This window comes from Ovis canadensis, chromosome 1, assembly GCF_042477335.2.
Source record: "Ovis canadensis isolate MfBH-ARS-UI-01 breed Bighorn chromosome 1, ARS-UI_OviCan_v2, whole genome shotgun sequence".
NCBI lineage: Eukaryota > Metazoa > Chordata > Mammalia > Artiodactyla > Bovidae > Ovis > Ovis canadensis.
The window spans coordinates 207,023,181-207,049,981 of NC_091245.1; the positions used below are offsets into that span (position 1 = coordinate 207,023,181).

The 26,801-nt window shown below is 40.9% G+C and overlaps 2 protein-coding genes across 8 annotated transcripts in view; one reads left to right on the top strand and one right to left on the bottom strand.

The window, feature by feature from the left end:
* MCF2L2 (MCF.2 cell line derived transforming sequence-like 2) overlaps positions 1 to 26,801 on the top strand; it is a 280,069-nt gene that overhangs the window by 164,713 nt on the left and 88,555 nt on the right. The window contains exon 15 of the mRNA XM_069594515.1: positions 4,214 to 4,299. Coding sequence (XP_069450616.1) covers positions 4,214 to 4,299 — 86 coding nt within the window. The remainder of the gene's footprint in view (positions 1 to 4,213; positions 4,300 to 26,801) is intronic.
* Positions 9,920 to 24,992, bottom strand: B3GNT5 (UDP-GlcNAc:betaGal beta-1,3-N-acetylglucosaminyltransferase 5). 7 transcript variants are annotated; one of them, XM_069559199.1, is made up of 4 exons: positions 24,389 to 24,698; positions 21,292 to 21,348; positions 20,288 to 20,935; positions 9,920 to 11,439 (listed from the first exon to the last, which is right to left on the bottom strand). In XM_069559199.1, exon 4 carries the CDS (start codon positions 11,137 to 11,139, stop codon positions 9,994 to 9,996), a length of 1,146 nt encoding a protein of 381 aa, XP_069415300.1. In that variant the 5' UTR covers positions 11,140 to 11,439; positions 20,288 to 20,935; positions 21,292 to 21,348; positions 24,389 to 24,698; the 3' UTR covers positions 9,920 to 9,993. The 7 variants fall into 7 exon arrangements, with proteins under 7 accessions (XP_069415300.1, XP_069415261.1, XP_069415282.1 ...); XM_069559160.1 differs by lacking the exon at positions 24,389 to 24,698 and adding an exon at positions 23,334 to 23,702 and having other exon boundaries at positions 20,288 to 20,387; XM_069559181.1 differs by lacking the exon at positions 24,389 to 24,698 and adding an exon at positions 23,334 to 23,702.

Here is a 26,801-nt window from a genome sequence, read left to right on the forward strand (position 1 = left end):
TTTGTATATGTTCTCCTCCTCATAGAGCTTTCAGGAAGCTTAATTCAAAAGTTTCCCAAAAGTACTCTAGCTGTAGGTTAGCTTTCATCTCAAAATTGGAAGCAATAACACCTATGTTGATATTTTATATTATAAACAGAGGAACATTTAATTGCCAAATTACTCACCTCCCTCATTTTACACAGAAGAAAATGGACACCCAGGAAGATTAAGTGACATGACCAACATCTCCCAGCTACTGACAAATGTGGGGGCTCTATTATACATGAGCAGGTAGCAACTGCTCAGCAATTACTGAAGATCAGCATGCTGAGTGCATTACATAATTGCCTATTATAATCTCCACCCAGTAGATATTAAAGAACCAACCATAAATGCCATTTATTAAGCTTTACTTTTGTGCTAAGTATTTTAATATTTGCCAACAAAGGTCCATATAGTCAAAACTATGGTTTTTCCAGTAGTCATGTATGGATGTGAGAGTTGGATCATGAAGGAGGCTGAGCACCAAACAACTGATGCTTTTGAATTGTGCTGGAGAAAACTCTTGAGAATCCCTTGGACAGCAAGGAGATCAATCAGTCAATCCTAAAGGAAATCAACCCTGAATATTCATTGGAAAGACTGATGCTAAGGCTGAAGCTGCAATACTTTGGCTATAAAGAGCTAAGTCACTGGAAAAGACCCTAATGCTAGGAAAAATTGAAGGCAGGAGGAGAAGGGGGCGACAGAGGATGAGATGGTTGAATGGTATCATTGACTCAATGGACATGAGGTTGGGCAAACTCCAGGAGATAGTGAAGGACAGGGAAGCCTGGCCTGCTGCCATCCATGGGGTCACAGAGTTGGACTCGACTGAGCGACTGAACAACAACAATCACAATAACCTTCTGATATAGATGTTATTACACCTATTTTACTCATAGAGAAGTAAGGTGCTACCCAAGGCCACTTAAAAAAAAAATAAGCTGGGAATTCCCTCCCAGATTTACCTCTCATGCCTCAGTTTGTATGTTTTTCACTCAGTTTTCACTCTTGAAGAGATTTTGAAATTATAGGTCACAGTGGTAACAGTGAACTCAGGTGGGTTTACTAGCATTTATAAATAAATAAAAAGAATAGAGTGCAATGGGATAGAATTTAAAATAGAATATATCCAATCACAAAATCACACAAACAGTTTTCAGTTACATGTACATCTGTTGTATGTCTTTTCCAATGCCACCAAACAATTAACTCAGTTCTACACAGTCTACCTGGAGACAGCATCAGATTCCAAACAATGAGGACTCATCCTTATTAAGACTACTCCCAAGCCTCTTCAGAGGCCAAAGGCAAACACCAGTTGTCACCTGTGCTTCTGAGAAACTGGCTAGGTGCTTCCTAAAAGTTACCTCATTAACATAAACCCAAGTGTGGTTGAAAGAGATTTGTTATAAATATCAAGACACTCTTAACACAGGAAATTTTAGGAGCTCTGTGCTAGAAATAGAATGAAAACCAAATATCAATTTCTCAACTGTAAATCACAATATATGTGTGTAAGTGTTATTATGTAAACATTTTTCCTGTGGACTGTGGTCAGATTTTGAAAGCCACTGCACCAAAACTAATCCATCTAAACCTTAGCAAAACACTGGTATATAGTGCAGGTAACTGCAGGCTGTCATTAAAAGAGTCCCCAGATCTGATGTGGGTCCTTCCCATATATCCTCAAAAACATGGGTGTTGTATTCCATCAACCTTGATTGACAGAGGACTCTCCCTCCACCCTAACACCAACTGTCTGACATGTGGCCATAAGAACATAGGTTGACACAACCAAGTCCATATCCAGGCATTTCAGCAACCCTGTGAAGTCCTCTCGTACATGACAGTCTGTAAATTAGAGGGGCATCATCATTCTGTATAAAAGATGACAAACTTCCGACCTGCACCTTGAGTCACTGTTATTTTTCCATCTATAATAGGTTGTCATGAAATAAGAGACTCTACAATCCACTATAGTAACAATAGATCACTAGAGTTAGAAAGAGCACAGTTCATTTCACAAGTATAAGCGAGTTTTACAGTGAGAGGGAGTTTTGTTAATAATGATAGCTACTCTTTCTGAAGGTATTGCATGTTGTGGATTCAAAGGTGAATAAGGCTGGAGCGCAAAGTCTAGTGGGTGTTTTTGTCGTGGTAGCATCACAGAGGAGGAACTAGAAAGGGATGCAGTGTAACATTAACTGCCATAGTAATTAGCTCAACATTACATAGAAAATGTGAAGAAAGAGCTTTGATAGTGTGGCAAAAATACCTAGATTGGTTTGAAGCCAAGGACTGGTATTTACTTCTGTATATGATTGAAATGAAAAATAAATTCTAGTCTCTGGTCAAATGAACTAAAAATTTAGATTCTCATTGAAATGATACCCTATACTAAAAGAAAAAATATGAACCAGAATGGAAGATAGTTCTTATATTTTAGAGCTAAATTAGCAAAGCTAGTATCTCAAATCCTTTATCTGTTAGCCTGCTTTCTGGATATGATACCAGGTTTGGGCTTCCCTGGTGGCTCAGAGGTTAAAGCATCTGCCTCCAATGAAGGAGACCCGGGTTCGATCCCTGGGTCGGGAAGATCCCCTGGAGAAGGAAATGGTAACCCACTCCAGTATTCTTGCCTGGAGAATCCCATGGACGGAGGAGCCTGGTGGGCTACAGTCCATGGGGTCGCAAAGAGTTGGACACGACTGAGCAACTTCACTTCACTTCACTTCACTTTGGGAAGATATCTATAAAAGGATAGAAAATCCTTGGTTTTCTTTCATACACTGAACATTTTTAAATTGCTGTTTCTGTGGTCTGCATTGTGGATAATAATACAACCTTAACTTGACTGCTCTCTGCTAATCCAGATAGAGGATTCTCTTGCATTGTCTACATCTATCTGAGCAGCCTGTCGCTCTGACCTGTTCTGCAAGTTAGTTCATCTGAGACTGGGCAAAGCTCATCCTTCAACTGTTAGCTCAAATTACAAGGAATCTTTATGTTTATTCATTAAATTTCCCTTAAGGATACTTTTGCAAGAGGGCCCCTTCTAAATCTCTACTCTCTTTTGTGACAGTATAAAATAACTCATTTAAACAGAACCTAGCAGGCAGGAAGAACTCAAATGCTGGCTAATTATTTACTTGCTCATTATTGGTTAATACCTTTATTACAATACTTCCGTCGCTATCAGTATGATACACAAATTCACGTCCTTGTTAAAATTATATTTTTTTGAAAGTAAATTCAGTAGGGGTCTTGTTTCTTCTTGAGAATTAAATGCCCAGTGTTATTCTGAAAAGGATCCACAACACTATGTGGCAGATAGTGCTGTTATCAGAAGGGGAACCACCCCCCCACACACACTTACAGGGCCCAAGAGTGGGCTCTAATACTCGGAAATGAATTGTCCAAGGAGACACACGTACTGACAGAGCAAGAGAGCTTTTTGGGAAGGCGCTTGAGTGGAGAGTAGCAGGGGAAACAAAGCCAGGGAAACCTGCCACGTGACTCTCAGGTTTTATGGTAAGGGGGTTACCTTTCTGGGCTCTCTCTGGCCAGTCATCTTGCTTAGCCCATATTTAGTCTGACTCAAGGTCCTTCCTGGCGGCACAGACATTTCTCAGCTAAGATGTATCCCAGCATAAGGGTTTCTGGGAGGTTGGCAGGACATATTATGGATTGGCACCTCCTCCTTCCTTTGGGCCCCTCTCAAATTCTCTCGGAAGCAGCACTTTGTTCCTTATCAGGACCTTCTGTTATGAGACAGCTCATGCAAGTGGTTATTATTGTGCCTGGCCAAGGCAGGCAGTTGCATGGGGTCCCTGTTCTAGGGGAGGAAATCAAGAGATTCAGTGAATTTGCCCAAGGTCTTAGAGGTGGCTCATAGTGGAGCAGGACTTCCAACTATCAGCTGGCTTTACCAGCTACATTGGTGACCACTCTGCACTGCCCAAGGAGGCAGTGTGATAGAACAGACTTGTGATTACCAGCCTGTGAAAAGTGGACCCCAGACTTATCTCTGCCTTTAGCTCTCTTTCTAAGCTTGAGCAGGTCACAACTTCTCCAGACCTTGATTTCTTACCAAAGAAATAGAAGACATTTGGGAATAGAAAAATATAGGTAAGAGCCCTCCTCCCCAAACAAATAGATGATCTTACCAAAATTTCTTTCACTTTAGAATGAAGAAATACTTGAAAGCAGTCATGATGCAGACAACCCTGAGCCAGAGCAGCCTGACAGTTCCAAAAATCTTTCTCCCAGCAGGTAAGATTGCACATCCCTTTGCAGAAGTCATTTTAACCCTTTAAAGGGGTGAGTGTGGTGGGGGGAGGAAGGTGGGATATACTCGCTTTTAAATCTCATAACTAATCTTTCCTAGATAAATTCACATATTTATTCTGTATATTAACTAACCTTCATTATTTACCCATGAAGAAAATTCATGAATTTCATAAAAGCAACAAGCAGGAGAAGAAAAATGGCACCTTCAAAGGCTTTTTAAAAACACTGATTATCAAGAAAATTGTAAATGAAGTTATTCCTAATATGAATTATTGATTTTAAAGCATTTAAAGGATATAGGTTCCCCAGAGACACAATTTATACAAATGTAATGCTATTTGGGGGGCTTCCATGGTGGCTCAGTGGCAAAGAATCTGCCTCGCAGTGTAGGAGATGCAGGTTTTATCCCTGGGTCAGGAAGAACCCCTGGAGAAGGAAATGGCTATCCACTCCAGTATTCTTTCCTGGAAAGTGTCATGGACAGAGAAGCCTGGGAGAGTACAGTCTAAGGATATTGATTGTATTGACACAAAGGAGTCGACACAATTGAATGACTAGACAGCAGCACAGATGCTATTTTTGGCCTACAGAAAGGTGTCTGCATGCATATGAATGCTCTCTTGATCAGAAAGCCTAAATTATGGCAGTTAACAAAAAGGATGAGATGGTTGGATGGCATCACCGACTCAATGCACATGAGTTTGAGTCAGCTCCAGGAGTTGGTGATTGACAGGGAAGTCTGGCTTGCTGCAGTCCATGGGGTCACAAAGAGTTGGACATGACTGAGCAACTGAACTGAACTGAAGACCAAAAGCATGAGAAGAAACTCACTTTTTAAAAGTCTTTATACTCAGAATCCTCATCATTACCTCTAATCTAGCATTTGTCATGTTTTTCTGACACCATTTGACGCATAAACTCCCTTATGAGCTGCTTTTATCGCCCAGAGTCTACCATGTTTGGCTCTTAGCAGGCCTCCATAAATATGCTTGTAATGCAATGAACAGATATCTTTCAGAACTCGCCTCTTGATTAAAGCTAATATTAGTTTAATTAGACTACTTGCTATTCTTTCCCTTTAAACTATTCAAGGAAACATGTGGGCTCTTACTGGTTGAAATATACCTTTGAGTTATAGTAAAAGGTGCAATTCAGCATATCTGAAAGTGTGTTAGGTTGGGTTGTATCTGAGATGAACCACTTGGCAATGTGTTCTGTTGTTTTCCTTAATTGACAGGATATCATTGGGGACTTCTCTATTACTACAACCACATTTACTTTTATCATTATAGTTTGTCTTATAGTGAATGCTTTAAGTTAATTGGTGAATTATTATATTAATTTATAGTAGTGGTTTAATCACTAAGTCATGTCCAGCTCTTTGCCACCCCATGGACTGTAGCCCCCTAGGCTCCTCTATCCATGGAATTCTCCAGGCAAGAATACTGGAGTGGGTTGCCATTTCCTCCTTTAGGGGATCTTTCCAACCCAGGGATTGAACCAGGTTTCCTGCATTTCAGGCAGATTCTCTACCGACTGTGCCACAAAGCAATGATTAAATCATACTTCTAATGAGAAATACAAATAGGAAAAGTTACAGCATTTAATGAAACAAAAATATCTAAGATTCTTACAAAAGAATTTTGAGAACAGGCCAAATTAGCTAGTGGATTGAGCAGGAGATAGGAGAAACTGTAAGATTACTCATTTTGTCCTCCCAGAAGCTTTGAATAACTACTATAAGATCACACCTTTGCTGTAACAATTTATTCTGTATTTCCTTTTTTACTTTTGATTTTACAGTTTTGAGTTTTTAATGTATAACTAATATAAATTTGTTGGGCTACAGTTGGATAGGTATATGCTTGGCATATAGTAAGCATTCAGATTTTGTTGAATAAATTATAAACTTTTAAATAGTACAGGCAAAATGTTATAACAATGTCCATTAAGGGTTCTGAATAATTAATCTCTTTTCACATTTGCATGGCTTGCCAGAATAACATTACTTTATTATATTTGGAAAAAGTAATGATTTTAAGCATTTTGTGATAATACTGGGCATAGTCCCTAACTTCAGAACTTACATTTTAGCTAGGGAAAAAACACATGAAATGATTCCTAGGTAGCACAATAATATATGTGATTCAGTATATATTTTAGAGGGAGGGGAGGAGATGCTTAATGGAAGATCAGAATTGGGGTTGTAGATATAAGATTTCAACAGCTTCAGGAGAAAGTGTTCCTGAAAAGGGAAACCAGTTTATGCAAGGTAAGGTTGGTCATGAGTGAAATTTGTAATGGGTAATGGTGGCTACAAGGAGTGAAGGAGGAAGAGAAGATTAGATAGAACCTTGAAAACCAGGTAGAAGAGATTGGATTTGATGCTGGAGGTAGTAAGAAGCCTTTCAGTTCTGGAGCAGAGTAACATCATAATGAAAGCTGAGGCTAGTCCCACTGCAGGATAAACATAGTTACGGAGACATCTAACATTTCTCTCATTATTACAGAAGAACGAATAACCCTGTATATCACTAGTTCTCTGTTCTAATTCTCATTGTAGCTGTGGTATTCAATTAAAGTCCCAAATACAGGTCAACTCAACTCTTCCTCATAATTATCATTTTAGTCCCAACTACAAACACCCCAGCCATGCCTCACAAGTAAAAAGTTCTGCTGCAACCAAATAATTCAGATGCTTCTGAATTTTAAAAATATATATTGAACCACACCATCTAGTATGATAAAGAATCAAGAAAGAATCAGGTGCAAAGCAGATGATCACATACTATGTACAAATCTACTGAAACACTAAATGCTGCAGAGCAGGCCTAAGAACATTCCTAATGTTAAGAGACTAGGGCTAAATTTGAATCAACGTTTGGCTAGTTAATGACACCAAATAAAAGGAAAATGGTGTCTTAAGGCACTACAGCTATAGTTCTTATTTCATCTTTTCCTGAACAGTCTATTAGGAGAGAAGACTTCCCGCACTTAGACATTCCAGAATAAACCTTTCAACAAACAAAAGAAGCACTTTAGATGGCTCCACAATGCAGAGAACACAGCAATCCTCTATCCTGGGCACAGCAGCAAGTCTGAACAGGAAATAGGATTAAGAACACATATTACAGGCTTCTCTGACATTAAACAGAACCAGTTGATGACATAAACAAATAGTGTTCACCCAGGAGTTTAAAAGCCTTTGTGAAAATACACATCTGTTGACAATTTTCAAGTTGTTTATTGGAAATCATAGATTTATTTTTAAAAACCCTCTAATTATTTTGCCATATAAGAGCAAAATTCAAATAATATAAATAACATTTTGGTATAAAATTAATAATATGGAAAATAGATGCAAGCCAACCAAGAGGTAAAAAGTGTTTAGCAATAATACTGTATATAACCATCAATTGATCATCCAGCCTGAAAGTTTATTTTCCCTTTATTGATGACTTTTAAAGATAGCCTTGCACTGGAGCACCAAAAAGTTTTTTTTTTCCTTCCTTTTTAAAAGGGTGGAATCCTTTATTTACAATTATTCTTCTCAGTACTTTAAGTCTGATGAAGGAAGTATCTAGCAATTTCCTTATTAAAAAAAGGAAGTGCCTTCATATTTCCTCTAAGTTTAAATGTTTCATTCTGTGTCAAGGAAAAATAAAAGATGAACACAACTGAAGGGAGCTCTTTCACAAATAAATAACTGTTTCACAAAAGTATTGATGTAAACAAGATCATTTTGATGGGCAGAGACACGGATGTTCTCAACCAATATCAAATTTAAACAGTTACAAGTACAGATACACAGGGCATATATATGACCAAAGGACAAATGGTATTAAAGGATCAATTAATAAAAATTAATTACAAACCTGCTTTGCCAAAATGCGCTTTTGTTCTCTACAGTTTTTAAAATTGGTCAGAAAATTTAAATTGTAATGATCTAAAAACTCTGAATCTACTCTGAAACTAACTACAAACCAGAATGTTTGACACCATAGTTTTGACATGAGTTAAAAATGCTAAATTATCTGAACAATCAATGTAAACAAGCTTTGATTTTCAAAATAGAAAAAATTAACAAAAAGTTTCTGTAAACAATGAAAAGCTACCTGCAACAAATTATATATATATATGTGTATATATATATATATATTTCTATATCATCATCATCCAGTTATGTATACTGAGAATTCTTTTTTAGTTTTTTTGTGTGTTTCAGATGTCATCATTTCAAGTGATACATCTTAGTTTTCCCTAACACCTTTGCAGACAAAGGGTTTATAATCAGTTTAACTGCTTTTGCTGAAGTCATTATTTTGCCTTTCATATAATCCCCCTAACAACAGACCTCACCTAGTTCTTTCTGTAGTGAGGAGAGGTTGTTTGTATCATAGCCACATTTTCATCCTGCCATGTAAAATAAATCTAACTTCCGATATTGGATCTCAGCCACATCTCTTTTATTACAAGGAACATACAGCTTTACAAATGTTTTAAACTTCATTCAGGTGACTTTTCTATCACTTTCATTCTGAAATATTTAGAAGTTGAATATCACCTCTGATAGTCATTTTGATGAAAGAATACATTTTTTTAGCTACTACAGTTTTGATGTTTAATACTCTCAGTTTTAACAGCTAAACTCAAAACCAACTGGTTTATGAGACCCTGTTGGAGAGGGGTGGGCTGATTTTAGTAATTAATACAATTTAAACATTAAAACTTTTATTTTATAAATTATGGAGAAAAGAGTCTCATAATGTTCCATCTTTCTTTTTGAATTCTTCTCCATTATTATATTCCTTTATGTAAACTACATTCAAATAGCTGCCTTAAAAACAGACTGATACTGAATATTTTAAAACCAGTTGAAATTTCATTAAATTATTGATAAAATCAACCTATCTGAATTAACAATGATTTATCTCTAGCAAAGGTCCCTCTGAGTAAGACACTGTCCATGTTTTGTGTCATTGTCTAATAATAATTAAAAAAAACATAATAAAGTACTAGTTAGGATAGAGCTAATGACTTCTCAAATTTCACATTAAACTTTGAAAAAATATATAAATATATTTAAAATGACTCCAATACTGTCCAGGTAAAACAGCTACATGAATGTGACAGTAAATGATTTGGTGATTTATAAAGAAATTGTGTATCTTCTCCTAAGTCTCCTCTGAAGAAGAGGAAACTTTCTTTGACCAGGTTCATGTACTTTCTTCCATGCCAATCCTCCCTTGCCCCCACCAACTCCCTCAAGTGCTCTTTAATAAGTACCTGGTTCAGCAACATATCCATTTCTTTGAAATGTTATGCTATACATTTACTTGGTATTTTCCAAAAGCAGTTATCCTAACACCTAGGCACCTTAATAACTTTTCTACTCCTCCAATATACACATGGTACTGATAACTTGAAATTCCCTTTAGTTTTGTTTTCATATGAACCTTGTCTAAATCTAAATCCCTTGAAATGAATTTAGGCAATGAAGTAGGTAAGTTATATTGAAGGGCTTCTAGAATCAAAGAAACATTCTGATAGACTGGACTTTCAAAATATTCCTTTGTTCTTCATATTCATTTCACTTACGGTATAGACAAACATTTAAAAGTTTCTTTATCCAGGTTTGGCTCAGTGACAGTGATAAAATACAACATTCAAGTACTATTAGGCAAAGGCAGCCCTACAGGGATATGTATCCACATAGGTCAGTTTGCAAAGGAGAACTATCTTAATTATTCTGCAGTACATCTGACCAAAGAAACCTTTTGAAATTGTTTTTACTTTTGGGTCTGTGGCATCCGTCCAGAGGTCCTGAAGGTCTTCTACATGCCCATGAGATGTCATCATTTTTTCATAGATGCAAGGATGGTAAGGGGTTTTACCTTCCCCAGAAAAAAACACATGGTATTGTGGTACTATCCCTATTTTATTGGCACAGAGGCCCATGAATACATCGTCTATGTAAAGGCTAGAGTTAAGTGTCTGTGATGCCTCATAGACTTTGGCAGCCACATCACCAGAGATCACGTAGGCGGCTCCAGCGGTATAGTCAGGGTAAGCCGGCCACTGGTACATTTCATAAGAAACATAGTATTTGCTGCGTTTGTCTCTAACGGGAGGAGCACCACGGTGAACACGACCAATCCAAAAGTCTTGAACACCAATTTGTTCTAAACTTTGAAGGTATTCAATAAGATTTGGCATGTGAATAAATATGTCGTCATCAGCAGTCATGAGGAATTTGGCATGTGGACAAAAGCGATTTGCCCAACTGAACTGGAGAAGAAATTTAAGAGTAAGATTATAGAAAGAATCAGCAAAGTCTTGCTGAATTATATCACTGTACATCTGATCTTCCCAAACCAGCCTTCTCTGAAGTCTTTCTCTTGTCAGTGGGTCAGAAGGTGTTCCTAAGACAAACAGAGTTTTGATGTTGGCGTTAAGTTGAGAGCAAACATACTTTTCATTGCCCCATGTTTTCCTGATGGCAGAACGGCGATTGTAATTTTCAGGCGCAGTCTTTACAAACAGTAAGAGCAGGACATCTTGCGCTTGACACTTATCCTCATGGTTAATCAAGTACTGGTAACGAGGAACCCCCTCCTCGCTGCGCTTAAGAGACAGGCTGTCATTCACAAAATTGTAGCTATTTATGAGGTATCTGTAAGAGTAGGACTTCATATGGCTCACGATGTGATTATCGATCGATATCCAGAAGAACATCAGGCTTAGTACAAAACAAGTGGCAAATAACTGAATAAACTGCCATTTTTTTACTCTCCTGCCACTAACAAACATTCTGACGTCCATCCAGGTCTGTTTTTATTTAGGGTCAGTTATAAACAAGTGCTTGCTTCTTCAAAACCATAGGACTGTGTATTCTGTAGAACAGATGTCCATGTTGGTCATTAAAAATGTAAAAGGAGCTCCTTATTTCATAAAATATTTTCTTTTAATACCATTTTTTTCGGAGACTGCAAAAGAACGGAACACACTGCAGAATGACGCTGGCACATCAGAATGCTCCCACTCTGACATCCTTCATTAAGTTCAAGGATTGGCCTTACGCAGCTATTCTGTGTAGTCCTTTTTGTGCAAATTAAGTGCAACCTATTAGAGTCAGGAAGAGAAAAAAATTACAAGTGAATGGATTACTGAGTTACCAGAAAGAATCCTTAAAAACAATATGTAACCTGACTGATCTGGATAAAATGTGATGGGGCAGCTGGTGTTGAGTAGACGCATACAGCTGTTTATTTTTTCAGGGGAATCCAAGGAAAGGGAAAGAACCACCCTCTACCTTCTTCTCATTCAGAATACAAAGACCCTTTTCTCTTCTCAAGCCTAGGAAGAAAATCTCCAAAATGTCTGTCACCTAAAGTTCAAGTTTCTTAAATGGGTATGTCCATGAATATATTGACTTGGAATATAGTCACAATGAAAGCAGCTATATAGTTCAAGGAACAATACTCAATGAAACGAAAGTTCATACATTAAAGCTTGCCCCAGACAAGGCAGAAATAGGAGTAATATTTTTTTTTCAAACCAAGATTCATAATCAAGAAGTTGAGATATGCTTCTCAAAAGCACAGTCCCAACTCTCTAACCAAAGTGGCATTTCTGTACAGTCATCTTGTTTCTGTTCTTTTCCTTCTGGAAACTCCACAGGCACCTCGAATTTAACATGTTCAAAAATAACTGCATACACTGAGAGCACCAGGCAGTACTGGCCTAACCTGGGTGGTGGGGCCTTTCACACCCAGCTGTATTTCCTGTCGCCCAACGTAACTCTACACAAGGGTGATAACTGCACAAGCTAGGCTTGCAAAAAGCCCAAGGAGGGCAGGAGATCAGAACCAAGCCTTAGCGATAATTCAGAGATCAGCACAGGTAAACGTTTATCCCTAAGGGTATAGATTTTTAAATTGCTAGCACCACTTAGGAATCCACAAAAGCTTTAAAAAAGAAAAAGAAAGAAAAAGGAAAAGCATAATAGAGAATGGCAGAGTGCATTGAAAGTAGTTAGGTATCATTTTGTGAAATTTTAAGTTTTGTGTGTAAATACCTTCAGGGTTGTAAAGTAAAATGCATTTCTGTTGTAAAGTAAAATGCAAAAAAGTGAGGAATACTGCTATAAGGGCTAGATCAATATTGGTAATTTGCCCCTTGGTTTGGGTGGTCATTGCGGACTGAATGAATGCTCTAGGGTAGGACAAAAGAAGACTTTTGGGCATCCCTTGGACTGAAAGGAGATCAAAACAGTCAATCCTAAAGGAAATCAACCCTGAATATTCATTGGAAGGACTGATGCTGAAGCTCCAATACTGATACTGAAGGACTGAAGCTGAAGCTTCAAAAATTCCCCTGATGTGAAAAGCCGACTCATTGGAAAAGACTGATGCTGGGAAACATTGAAGGTAGGAGCAGAAGGGGACAACAGAGGACAAGATGGTTGAATGGCATCACCAATTCAATGGACATGAGTTCGAGAAAACTCTGGGAGATAGTGAAGGACAAGGGAAGCCTAGCGGGCTGCAGTGCATGGGGTTGCAAACAGTCAGACATGACTCAGTGACTGAACTATAACAAGGGTGAGAGACAGTAAGAAACATCCGTTTCTGATGGTGGCATCTGCTTACACTTTGCAAAATTGCTTTCATTGGGGAGGTGGAGTGGGGGAGGGGCACTTCCTCTCAGTCTTAACTGTGCTCTCTTAGATAAGCCCCACCTCTGAAGACCCAGCCTTCTGCCCCTCCCGCAATACACACAGAAGGAACTGGAGGCTTCATGCAAAGTAACAGAGAAAGGCAGAGTTTAACACAGCTTAAGTGTTTAAGAATTCTATGAAAAATCTTAATTGAAACTAATTTGCTGTTTCTATTCCAAGAGATCTCCGGAAGGAAACAGAAGAGTAACCTTTGGAACCACAGGCAAAACTAGCTTCCCATTTCTGAGCAGCTTCACTTACTCTGTTCCAAGGGCAGCTTTGCTTTGTACCTATTCACAGTTGTCTACAAGCCGGAGCTTCTTGCTAGACAATCAGTCTACCCGCCCAACTCTGCCAGCACCCACTTGCACCCTGGACTCATAGAGGCCCTTGTCTCTCTCCCATGAATGGGTCTATTGCTCATCTGGATGAGAACAACTATAGCACAACACTCTATCACTATCTATCACCAAACAGCCAGCCCATAACATTTGTTTTGTCCCCTTCCACCCCACTACATATATATTTCCCTCATTTTCCCATACTCCTTCAACTGTTCCCAATTGGCCTCTAAGAGTCACAACTGTTTTCTGAAAAATGACAAAGAACTAGTCATGAAGCCAACAACCCACACTACTTCTTTAGGCTCAGCACAGTGTGTGAAGTTCTAAGACACAGTTTCTCCACCCACAGCTGCTTGAACTTTGGAGCCACTGTTTACATCAGTCACAACCAAATCTCCCTGATGTGATGATAAGAGTGTTGATGTGATGAGGGGAACATCTGGGAATTCATAGAACTCGGCTTCTCTAATAACAAAAGAACACCCCCACTCCTCCAAAGTGAACTTAGTTATTAGGACGGCTTTTTCCAACCAAAAGCAAAAGCACCTCCATGATCTAAATTCATCTGTTAAAACTAAACAATGTTGTCCCAACCCTGGTGTTGCTGATGGAGACAATTCACAGGCAATCAAGGCTCACCCTTCTGGGTTCACACTGTCATAAAGCTTCTCTAAGGCACATCTTCTAGCTTCTGTATTCACAGTGCTAGGCTGGGGGCTACAGTGAAGCCCACAGGCCTGCCTGACCTAGAGAAAGAAAATGCTGGACCTAACAGGAAACAAAGCGATCCCAGTAATGAATGTGAGCTCAGCAACCATCCACAACAGAATGCTGTGGGTGCAGCTTCCTTTGTGCCCGCAGTGCAACTGGGTGACCAATCAACTGTCGAAACCAGGGCCACCCGGTTTGGGGCCAGGTTTATTATATAACCTCAGGCACCCCTCACTGCACTCTGCTTTAGTGACTCAATCTGTAAACCGGGAGCAAAGATCAAAGTATTGTTACTGAGGGAATACAAAAATTACAGATGACTTCAGAGCCTGCTGAAAATACGAAACAGGGAAGGCTCTATGAGAGAACAGGACAAAGAGCTGCTTAGGGGAAAATATGCAAATACTTGGAATATAACTGGGGTTTGCTTCTGTCTGGATTAAGAGGAAGGTAAAGATATCCTCAGTTTTCTCTTTCCTAAAGGAAGTAGTCAGAAGAATAAGAAGTTTGAGTGGATAAGAAGTTGAGTAGGAATATCAGAAAAGAATGTGGCAGACCCCACCCCAAATACTTTTCAGTCTGGGAGCTGTGCCCCTCAACCACTCAAGAATATTTCTTCACAAGAGAGCTCTTCAAATTTCTCTGATTATAAACAGAAAACAAAACAATTAATGCATCTAGAGGCTACAGGTTTCCCAAAATGAACCCTGACTTTTTTCTACTTCATTCCTGCTGTCAACTCATTTCTCCGTTGAGTTTACTTTTGTAATCCTAAAGTATTATGCAGAACCTGCTACAAATTTTGAAGTTTTAGTTAAGATGATGAGGTTGGCATTTTAATTTCAAGTTAAACAACCTCAATGTTGTTTAAGTTAATTTCAGTGTCCAATGTTTCAGTTAATCCTACAAGTGTGTGTGTGTTTGCTATAGAAATACACCGGGCATGGTGGCAGTCATGAGGTAATATTTTCTAGTCTCTGCTCTGAAAGCACCAACAATCTAGTTGAGACAAGACTCACAGCATGCATGTGGAAACACAGTTCCCCTGGACAACAGCAGGCATGTCATAGTAGGGTTCACTCTGTATGTCAGCACCAATCTGGGTCATACCTGCTCTAGGCACAATAGGAGTGTCCCCGGGAGGAGAAATCAGTGACAGCTAGATCACAAGGGCCTAGGATGATCAGGATTTAGGTGGTTGCAGAAGGACAAGGAAGCAGTTTCGGGCAACAAAGGAAAGAAATACAATATGGCAAATATTTGAGAAACAGGCCTGTATTGATATTTGAAAGCAGGGAGGTCGGGGTGTACTTATGGAGAACCTTGAAAATAAGGCAGAGAAGGCAGTGCCCAGGGCAGCAAGTCCTTTTTGTTTTTAGTGATAACTCCCTTGTCAATATTTATTAAGCTTTATGCAGAAATCTGGCACTGGTACGAAGGATGCAGGATTCCTGGAGATCAGACCCTGGGTAATATCAGGACCTTGTACTGAAGCAGGCAGGCTTCCCTGGTGGCTCAGCCTGTAAAGAATCCACCTGAAATGCAGGAGACTGGGGTTCGATCCCTGGGTTGGGAAGATCCCCTGGAGAAGAGAATGGCTACCCAGTCCAGTATTCTTGCCCGGAGAATCCCATGGACAGAGGAGCCTTGTGGGCTACAGTGCATGGGGTCACGAAAGAGTTGGACATGACTGAGCAACAGAGCACACACATACTGAAGTGAGATGAGATAAAAAGGGTCTAGTCTAGGATGGTGGAGGTAGGGAGGGAAGGAAAGGATGAAGATGACCTTCTCGACTCTGTGGGAGAAGGCGAGGGTGGGATGATCTGAGAGAATAGCACTGAAACATGTATATTATCATATGTGAAACAGATCACCAGTCCAGGTTTGATGTATGAGACAGGGTGCTCAGGGCTGGTGCACTGGGATGACCCAGAGGGATGGGATGGGGAGGGAGGTGGGAAGGGGGTTCAGGATGGGGAACACATGTACACCCATGGCTGATTTATGTCAATGTATGGAAAAAACCACTACAATATGGTCAAGTAATTAGCCTCCAATTAAAATAAACAATTAAAAAAAAAAGCCGCAGTGGCATGTGATGAGTGACCTGGGACAGGGAGTAAAGGAGAGGAGAAAAATCTAGGTTCAAGCATTACTGACAAAGGAGGGAAAACTGGTTTCCTGAGTCAGGAATGAGGTGGCAACACATTTGCTCTTAAGCTGTGTTGATGGAGATATTAAGAGAGACAGCAAGTAGGTAAGTCTAGCAGGTAATCTGAGCCTGGAAGCAGACAGCACTGAAGTCCAGTGGGCGCCCTGAGTTATAAAGACAATGGGGGCCATGAACATGGGTGAACTCTCAAGGAAGAAGAGCTGAGCAAAGGCCTGGAGGAATTGTCAACTCAGGGAAAGGAGAAAATGGAGGAGTCAAAGAAAAGAGAAACTATTTTAAAGGGCTGGTTCATCAGAAAGTTAAGATGAGGTAACAAAGATCGAGAGAGACAATCGGAAGGCAGGGCAGACAAGGCCTGTCATGGAGCTCAAGTGGGAAGACAGACCTGGAGCAAACAGTGAGAGCTGTGCTGGGAGACAGGGGTGCTCTCAAGGTTGGGCGTGGGTGGGGTTGGGGAAGGCATCTTCCAGGAAAAGCAGCAGCACTGTACCTAGACCAGAGTAACGTTAACTAGAGAAAGCCAGTGGGTTTGAATTCAAAAATGTCTATTTGTTTTTTGATTCTAATTAAGAAACATCTATTTGTTTCTTAACCACTATTTTAGACCACCATTGTAATACGTTAACAACATCCAATCTTAGAGAAACTGTATTTCTACATCTTACCTAGAAGACATGTGACACTCAGAAGTCCAAGGAGCCCTTGTTTTATGGTGTAGATGTTTGTTCACACTCCCTCCCACACACTGAAGACAACTTACTGGCAGGAAAAGTCATTTATGTGGCTTTACTTAGAACTGCATTATTCTGCAGTGTCAAATTCTAGTCCACTCCCTCTTCAACCACAACCTCTAAGCATTCATCTAGAATCCTCTGCCCACCCCCTACCTGCCCCCTAACATCCCTGGCCCATCCAGCCACCTCCTGACTCTTCTACCCACCTCCCTGTCTCAGATGCAGGGTCACCCGGCACCTTTGCCCTCTTGTCCCTGGCTCCTGTCCTTCCACCCCAGCAACCCCAGACCTTGGGTCATTCCCATCTTCCTATAATGCCTGCCAGGCTGCTGGAGAAACATAACACAGAAGGCAGACAGCGCCACCACACATGGCGACATCCAGCTGTGGGCAGAGTGCTCAGTGCAGTGTGACTGGCCTCCACTTGTTACGGAGCTGCTCCCTCTCCCAGGCTCTCCACCAGCCATGCTGGATCTTCCCCCCTCTTCCTAGGAAGTGTCATGCTCACTCTTAGCTGACAACTTCCCTTCCTACCTCATAGAAAAAGTAAAAGACATCACACACTTGTCACCATCTCATCCCGTGTGTGCTTCCTCTTCAGGAATTCCCCGGGCTGGGCAGCCCACTCCGTTCCCTCTATAAAGCACACTGACCATCGTCAGGGGCCAGGCTAGGGAGAGGTGAGGGAAGCACTCATTTGGGGCACAAAATTTAAAAGTGATAAAAATATGACTATAATGTTGCTCCTCCAGCAAGTCACAGATTTTTTTTTTTTTTAAGCCTCACTACTTGATACTTTTAAGCTTAAGTTTTCATGACTTAAAGTCTCATGTGAGATATAACTTTTGGTTCCTTTCCAGACATAACTCAAAGGAAAGAAAGATAACATTTTCTTTCTCATCTTTATGTTACATTTTGTTTTACATTCCAAGTATTTTTTTTTTTCCTGGCTTGCTCTGATCATTTATTCCCTATTAAACATAGGTAGGATAATCCTTAGGAACCAAACTGCCATGTTAAAGAAATCAGGTATAAAAAGCCCTGAATTTACCAGAAAGCCTATGATTTGATCTTCATAGATTTTTTTTTTCTTGGCAAAATAGTATTTGGTCCTAAGAAACACAGCTGGTTACTGTTTAGCACTAATTCTTTTTCTATTCGCTCAATAAGGTGGCAACCTGAAATGTGAATGTACAACTCACATTTTAAGTGGGAAAAAATGAGATATTCTCTCAATTATATTTTATTCTTTAATCAAATTTAAGGGTATTCAATATAAGGCTATAAAAAAAGGACACATTCCATGCAACAGCTATCTTTAAGTGTTTATGTGACTGTGACTAGCTATGAAATTTAAGCTCAAGCTCTGGGCAAAGATTAAAAGTCATGTGGAATTGTTATTCCTCCACAAAGAATACATTTAAGAGTTAATTCTTGACCCACTGTTAGTCTGAAGGCTTTAAATTCCAGCTCTGCAAGCATGGATCTGAGACAGTGGGAAAAGTTGGTTATAAAATGTATAGTGTGAATCTAGTAAATTGCTCTCCACTTACATAAACTATGCTATATGTTTCTTTATAAGTTAAACATGGTTGTCAATTTCTGTTTGCTGGTTGTGGGAAAACTAAAGACAAGAAAATGCAAAATGAACAAACAAGTAAAGACAGGCTCCAAGTAAAGATATGCACTAAGGAAACTGGTGACAGAGACATTATAGAGTATCATATTTCAGAGGCATTATATTAAAGGTTGCTAACATTTCCCAATAACCAGTTTGATTATACAGAATTTGAAAGAAACAAAAGAGCTGAAATATAAAGAGAGTCTCGGAGCGTTCACACACTTGCTTTTCTAAGCCTGGCCTCCTGTGTTCATTCTTGAGGCATATTTGTTGAGTTGACAGGGTTGCCAGTTCTTATAAATATGATTTTTGTCAGTTTTGTTCTTGCCTACTTAAGGAACAAACTTCTCCTTATGCCTAGTGTAGCAACAGTTGCTAACATGGTATGTTTAGTGTGCACCAGGATCTGTTCAGAAGGCTTTACATAGACAGTAACTCTCTCAGTCTCACAACAACCTATGAGGGAGAAGTTATCTCCCCCTTTTTCAGAAGAAGAAACGGAGGCACCGAGACATGGTGTTAACCCTGTAACCTCCATGAATTCCAGACCCTGTTGCAGCTCAAAAGCAGATGGTCCTTTACAGCCCTGTCCCTGAATTCCTGACCTGCTCTTGCTGTACTCCTAGTGTGATGGAAGGACAGAGAAGCTGGTGGGGCAGAACCAAAAGAACCAACCCTAGAAGGGAAAAGATTTGCTTCCCTGTCTGAAGTTTGGAATCATTTATGTTTTGCTACCACCTGCATTTCACCAGAACTTGTTTTCATTTTCTCTGTAACATACCCTTTTCCCAACCTTCTATCTCGTTTCCCTCCTTCCTCTCCTTGATCTCAGTAGCACCAGACAATGGGCAACTGACAATTTGAGTCACTTTGGGTACAAAAAGTCTTTCCTGCACATGGAAGATTGGAGTATTTAAGGGAGGAGATTCAAAGTGGTACATGTGTGCTAATAAGTCACTTCAGTCAGGTCTTACTTTGTGCAACCCTGTGGACCGCAGCCTGCCAGGCTCCTCTGCCCATAGGATTCTCCAGGCAAGAATACTGGAGTGGGTTGCCGTGCCCTCTTCCAGGGGATCCTCCCAACCCAGGGATCAGACCCTCATCTCTTACATCTCCTGCATTGGCAGGTGGGTTCTTTACCACTAGGGCCACCTGGAAAGCCCTCAAATTGGTAGAAGGAAGTAAAGAAAAAAGTAAGTAGGGAAGGAGAAGAGAGTAAAATGTACATGACTCAGAGAGGATATTTTAAGCAAGTATTCAATGAATAAGTATTGGATGAGATGAAAGGACAGGAGTCATACACAGCTGAGGTTAAATTATAATATGAAAAATACTGATTTCAAAATATAGTGACAATATAACCTGATATAAACCTGCTATATAAGCTATACACTTTGGCCTGTTATCCAGTGGCAACATATTTCCTGTTCTGAATGCAATATTTGATTGTGGGTTCAGAAAACAAAAAATAAATAATGGTGTAAAACGTAAGATACACACACATACACATATATATCACATTTCCATCCCAGTTGATCAACATTTATTATAATAAGTAAATTGCCATTTAAACACCTGCCCTGTCCTAGATAATATGTTGTACAGCCCTGAAAGTAGGTAATACCTACATTTAAGTCATTCAACAAGTATTAATTTATCACATACTGTGTGGTAGGCCACAGGCAGGATGCTGAGAGGGCTTCAGAGATGCATCCAGTGTAGATCCACTAACAGAGTAAAAAATTCTTCCAGTGCAACCTGGAATCTGGCAGTGGGGTTGAGGGGGTGGGGGGCAGGTGGGCAAGAGAATAGAAAAATCAAGTGCGAAGGTGAACAAAAATAATTTCTATCCTAGTGCTCCCATTTACTAGTCACATGAGCTTGACTTGTCTTTAAACCTTGTACCAACAGTGTTTTCTGAGGATCATTTTAGATGATCTACTGACAAAATGTGGTCCAGGTCAAGTGTTCGATATATGTTAATTTCCTTTTTCTAGAAATTGTTCATACATCTTTACATGATGGTTTAGTTAATAGATGGCTGATATTCTTTAGGGGTTATTTTCCTTTCAAAGTGATGAGCGGTACTCTTAATATTCTCCTCAAAAACTGTTATTAGATATGAGTTTTTCAAAGTTCTGATCTGATTGCTAATAGCCATTAAGACATCTCAGACACTGTTGTGACTGAAAACAAAGGTATCATTCCTAATTGAACATGGTCTTCCATTATCCTTGACAGGAAAGAACAATATGGTTCCCACAAGCGCTTAAGAATACACTTCAAATGACACAGCCAAAAGATTGTAAGGTCCTGTAAAATATAAAGAAGGAAGCCTGAGTCAACTTTTTAACTTACTTTTCTTAGACCACAATCAAAAAGTTGTCCAAAGAGTTGTAGAAAAGGAATAAAAGAGATAAAATATGAAATTTCAGGGAATCTTAAGCTGTGTAATAGTACCCTGAACTTAGAATTTAAGGAGCTTATTGCCTGCAGACTTAGAAGAACATTCCTTTCTGTTAAAAACAAAAAACAAAAAACAAAAAACTTCCAGTGTTATAATCTGCACAATGGAAGATAAATTTTAAAAATAAGTTACTGGTGTCTCTGAATTTCTAGCATTTAAATGTAAAGAAATCACTTTTGCTTTTTCAGAGTTTACATCTCACCTGATTGAGTTGCTTATCCTTAAATATGAATTCTTCTATCTCTTTTATATATGCAAACTGCAAAAAAAAAAAAAAATTCTAGATTTACACTGTTTGGGCTAAATCTTTGCTGGTAGAAATTCTATATCTAATGGCTGAGCTCTTATAATAATTTGCTGTTCCCCAATTTCTGGAACATAGATTCAATGTATATTTCTCCTCACAAGATTATTCAACAATGGAAAATAATGGCTATGGAAGTATTTTCAATATTGGAAAATTTCAATATTGGAAAATATTTTATTTTCAATAATGGAAAATAAAATAATGGCTATGGAAGTATTCCCCTAAAAAGTATAATGTGCCATAAAATGCAAAGCTAAAATTTATTCAGTTGAGAATATACAATGTTCCAAATATACAAGGATACATTTTGTTACTTTAAGACAACGTTTCCTTCAGAATTGCTCCTAGTTTCTTTCTACGCATCCTATGTTCTGATATATAGATTAGAGTGCAATTGGTTCTCAGAAAGAACTCTACCCTAACAATTTGAAAGTCACTGGGAGCAATGATTCTAGCCAAAGTGACCCATTTAAAAAGATGACCCATTTCAAAACCCATGAGTTATTATTCAAGCTGTTCTATATTTTAGAATTAGAAAGTTATTTCCTTTTCTTACAATCTCATTTGGATCAGTCTTTTATAAAAGGGAAATTCTATCTCTATTTTATTGAAATATATAAGTTGACATTTTCCCTTGCTAAAGCTTGCACTTAATTTTGAAAATTCTTCTCCACCTTCTGATGATTTGTGTTTGTGCATGTGTATGTGTGTGGTCAGAACATTTAGTGCAGTATCATCTATGCCTCCTAACCATCCCTCATTTCTCATTCCTCAGAAACAGCCTCTCTGAGCTGCAGCTTGAACTCTCCCTGTCATAACACTCATTCCCATCTTCAGGTGTCACAGTGGGCCCCTGGAGACTGAGGTTAGTCAAACTGAGTCACCTTCATCCTCAGAGGGGCTCAGTAAACACTCATGGGGAGTCCCTGTGGGAGAAGAGATGGGAGAGAGAGAGAAAGCGGAAGAGTGGAGAATCATTTATGTATTTAATGGAAACATTTCAGATATTGAATTTATTGTTTTTAAAAGAAAAAGTTGACTCCAAAAAGAAGCCCCACCCCTGCACAGGGACAAGATGTAAAATCACTGTAAGTTTCTTATGAGAAAGTTAAAACCTCAGGTGCTTATAACCAGTCCCCCTTTCAGAAAGTTCAGGACAGGATCTTTTCAGCACCACCACTTAATGCAACTACCTTCAACCTTCCTTTTCTGGGTCAGTTTCAGCTTCTCACATCCTTCTCCCTGCCCCCATAGGGACCAGGCAAAGTTTCCCAAAATAAAGGCACAGAGGAACAAATCCAGTTCCAATGTATGTGCTTTCATTAGAGATTACCCTAAATACGACCTTCAAGCCGCCACCAGCCACCGAGCGGTACAACGTTGGTGTCCCTTTAACATGACCCATAACCTATGAAAAGCGACCCTGGGAACGAAAAATATAGGGTGTGTAGTCAGAATCGGATGAAAAGTTGCTACTGTGGATCTACGTAAGGGTCATCTGAGTAAACAAATGACTCTGTCACTTCAGGAAGCAAAATAAAATTTGGCAAAGTCAAAGGAAAGCGTGGCCAGGACCTCCCCGCTTAGAAAGAGGTCTCGTTTCCCAGTTATCCCGCCCGCCTACTTCCTTGTCTGTATTACCCCAGCCAGTAACTCACTGAAAGCTTCCCCTGTCTGGCGGTTTCCCAACTTCTAACACGACGCAGGATCTCTACCCGAATTCACCCCTGCAGCCTAGGTGTGGGCGCAAGGTTGGGGGCCCCACAGCCGGAAACCGAGGCCGGCAGGGCGCGGCGTTCCCCTCCCGGCTCCCGCGCTCCGGCCGGTTTCGGCATCGCGGCGCGGCGGCCGCCTAGCTGGAGCTCGTAGGAATGGGGACCGGCTCCGGGGAACTTCGCCCTACCCCCCGCCCCGGAGCTCCGGGCCCCCCAGCCTACCTGCTGCATCTGGATGGCGGCTCGGCCCAGGGTCGCGGTCGCCAAACGCCCGCCCGCAGGCCCGAATGAACAAAGGCGCCCCGGGGAGGGAACGTGCCTCTTTCCCCGCCGTACTCTCGGGCAGCGGGCAGCCTTGCCCCGCGGCGGATAGGGCGGCCCCAGCTTCCCGACGCCTGGCCTCGCGCTCCGGACCAGGGCCGCGAGCCGACGCCAAGCCCGGTGTCAGCTACAGCCTCGCCTCCTGGGCCCCAGAGCTCATTCCAACCTGAAGTCCTGGAGCCGCCGTGCGAGCGACTCTCCTCCCCTCTCGGCCCTGGCGACCTCGCCTGGTCCAGACGAAGCAGAACAGACTCCTTTCCCGCAGTCCGGGAGCCACTCCGGCTGGGAGGCGCGGCGAGGCGGCCGGGCCGGGCAGGGGCGGGGCGGAGGCCAGGCCGGCCAGGAGCCCTTGCTGCGGACCAAGGGAATCCGTCTCCCCTCACAAAGAACAAACCAGATGAGGAGTTGCGAATTATCCCCGCCGAGCAGGCTGGAACTTTCCCCATTTAGTGATCCGGAAGAGAAGACTACATTTCCACCTACAGGGGGCCTGGGCCCCAGTTAGGATGCGGTGGATGCGGAGCAGTTTAAAAAGAGTACGATTGATCACACATATTAATTCCATATGAAACAACTGATCTCCATATACACTGCATTAGGAGGCAGAATTTGTTGGACAAGTTCAGAACACGCAACGGTTTACTCATCTACGGGAGATAAGTTTTGACTGATTGAGTCGCAGTTCTCTGAGCACCTTATTTTCCTTTTCAGAGCGAGAGTTCTAAGGGCAAGCTAGACTTTAAAAGATCTCTTGTCACACCGCTTACGCACCCCCGCTCCGAGCTTCAGGGGGCCTCAGTGACAAAAGAAGGAAACTCAATTTTACTGCATACAGCTTTGCGACAGCGGTTCGTTTCAGGAATGCAATGGGCCGGTGGGAGAGACTCACTCCGCCCCGCAATGAGTTTACTTTCAAGCCCAGCTTCATTTCAAAGAAAACGTAAAGCAAAACTCACCAGGACCAGCTCCTTAAACTTCCAAATCGCAGGTCGGCACTCCGCCGGCATGGGAACTAAAGTCATTGGTCTCCGGAACAAAACTTACTCGTTTTAAATTTTAGGCAGGGGCTGGGGAGTTGGCTCTCGGCTGGGCTTGCTACCCCAGCGGGAAGCGGGCTGGAGCCGGCTGAAAGCTGGGGGACCCAATCAGGGGCTCCAGGCGGAGGGCAGGGGCGCGGCCCGTGAGCAGCGTGCTGCGTTTCCTGCACTCTTGGCGTCACTCCGAAGCCCAGCCTGGCCTGCCCGGTAGCCACCACCCCAGCGTGTAGGTGAAGGTGATGCGTCCGGCCTGTCTATTCCTGTCGGTGCAAGGCAGCTCCAGGAAGTGCTTCTCCACACCTCTTTAATTAATTGAGATTATTTACTCAGATCATCAGACTTGCCTGGTGGCTGATGGTAAAGCGTCTGCCTACAATGCGGGAGACCCGACTTCAATCCCTGGGTTGGGAAGATCTCCTGGAGAAGGAAATGGCAACCCACTCCAGTGTTCTTGCCTGGAAAATCCCATGGACGGAGGAGCCTGTAGGCTACAGTCCATGGGGTCGCAGAGTCGGACACGACTGAGCGACTTCACTTCACTCTCAGATCATCAACTATGAGTCAGGATCCACCTGAATGTCCTCTTTGAGGTGTTTTCCCCACTCAGAATACTTAATACACATAGTAGACAAAATCAGAATATAAATTTCCACTGAAGGGAGGAAAGTATAAACAAATCATTTTGGGGGGTTTGGTTACTTATTCCCCAGATGTTGTTCTAGCATCCTCCTTATAGAACAAATATTGTCATTGAATAGTGGTGATATTTTGAACGATTTTGTAATTGTACAATATTATTTAAGAATATGACAGAAAAAAATTTAACCCTTTACTTCAGTAAAGTAAAAGCTTTGGATTTGTTATTGTAAAAGGAATTAAATAAATTTTTAAAAAAGGAATGGCAGGTAATGACTTGAAAGTAGATTATGGAATCAATTTGAAACTGTAAACACAACATTGTACTTGTTATTTCTAGCTAGATTTTTAAAGAGGTGTTGTAATTGCTTTCTTTAGCTCCTTAGCATATGGAGCCATGCGATTATTTTCTTTTATATATTACCTATAGAGAGTGTGGCTTAGTATTGCTATTATCTACTCAAACCCAGTATTCCTATTATCTGCTCAGACCTCATGGCATGTCTTATCACAGATAGAAATATTTAGGTATTTTGACTTGTAAGGGAGTCACTGACTGTGACCCATAAATAAGCTAATTTATTGTTGCTGCTGCTGCTGCTAAGTCGCTTCAGTCATGTCCGACTCTGTGCGACCCCATAGATGGCAGCTCATCAGGCTCCACCATTGCTGGGATTCTCCAGGCAAGAACACTGGAGTGGGTTGCCATTTCAACTTCTCTAATGCGTGAAAGTGAAAAGTGAAAGTGAAGTCGCTCAGTCGTGTCCGACTCTTAGTGACCCCATGGACTGCAGCCCACCAGGCTCCTCCATCCATGGGATTCTCCAGGCAAGAGTACTGGAGTGGGGTGCCATTGCAAATCACTCCCTTTTACCTATGTGAAACAAAATCCTGATGATAAACCCACAGATATTCCCCCTAGGTATCATCTGTATATGTCAGATTTGTGTACAAATGTTCAATTGCCGTTATATTCCCATCAGGTCATTTGGAACTAGGCCCACATAAGTCCAGGTATCACACATGTGTATTCCACATGCTTGCACACATGGGATTGTGTCCTATACAAACTGACTGAAACATTGATAAATATATGTGAAAATCACATATTCACATCGACCTATATGAAGAGAGACAACCCAGACAGAAAGAGAAATGATTCAAAAGTAAGTCAAGACATTGGTGAAAGGATGTGGAGCTTTAGGTGGGAGCAGAGGAGAGGGTGTGGATAAGAGATGGGGATGAGCAAAGTGGTCCAGAATGCCTGACAGCTGCCCACACATGCACAGGGAAGGAAGCTTTGTACATCTGGGAGGATTTCTTACAGCAAGCTGGCACCCTGTCCCACCCCAGGAGGAGAAGAAGAGGATGATAGACTTCATGGTAACAAAGTACTCTGTTTTATCCAGAGGGAGTGCATAAAATTTTTGAAATTAGTTGGAGATAAAATTAACTGATAGCAGCAAAGCCGACTTGACCATCACAAAGAATGAGGACAGTGTCACCTTGCCCTCGGTGTCCACAGTAGCTGCTTGTGAACTGAGTCAACTAAAATTAGATTTATAAATGACTTTTAATCTCACCATCAGGAATTTGCTTCACAGAGCACTAGAAAATTTAGGGAAGTGCTGGAAAAGAAAGACCTGTAGCATCAAGATGGTGAACTTGAAAGATGATAGAAATTACAATTTGCAAG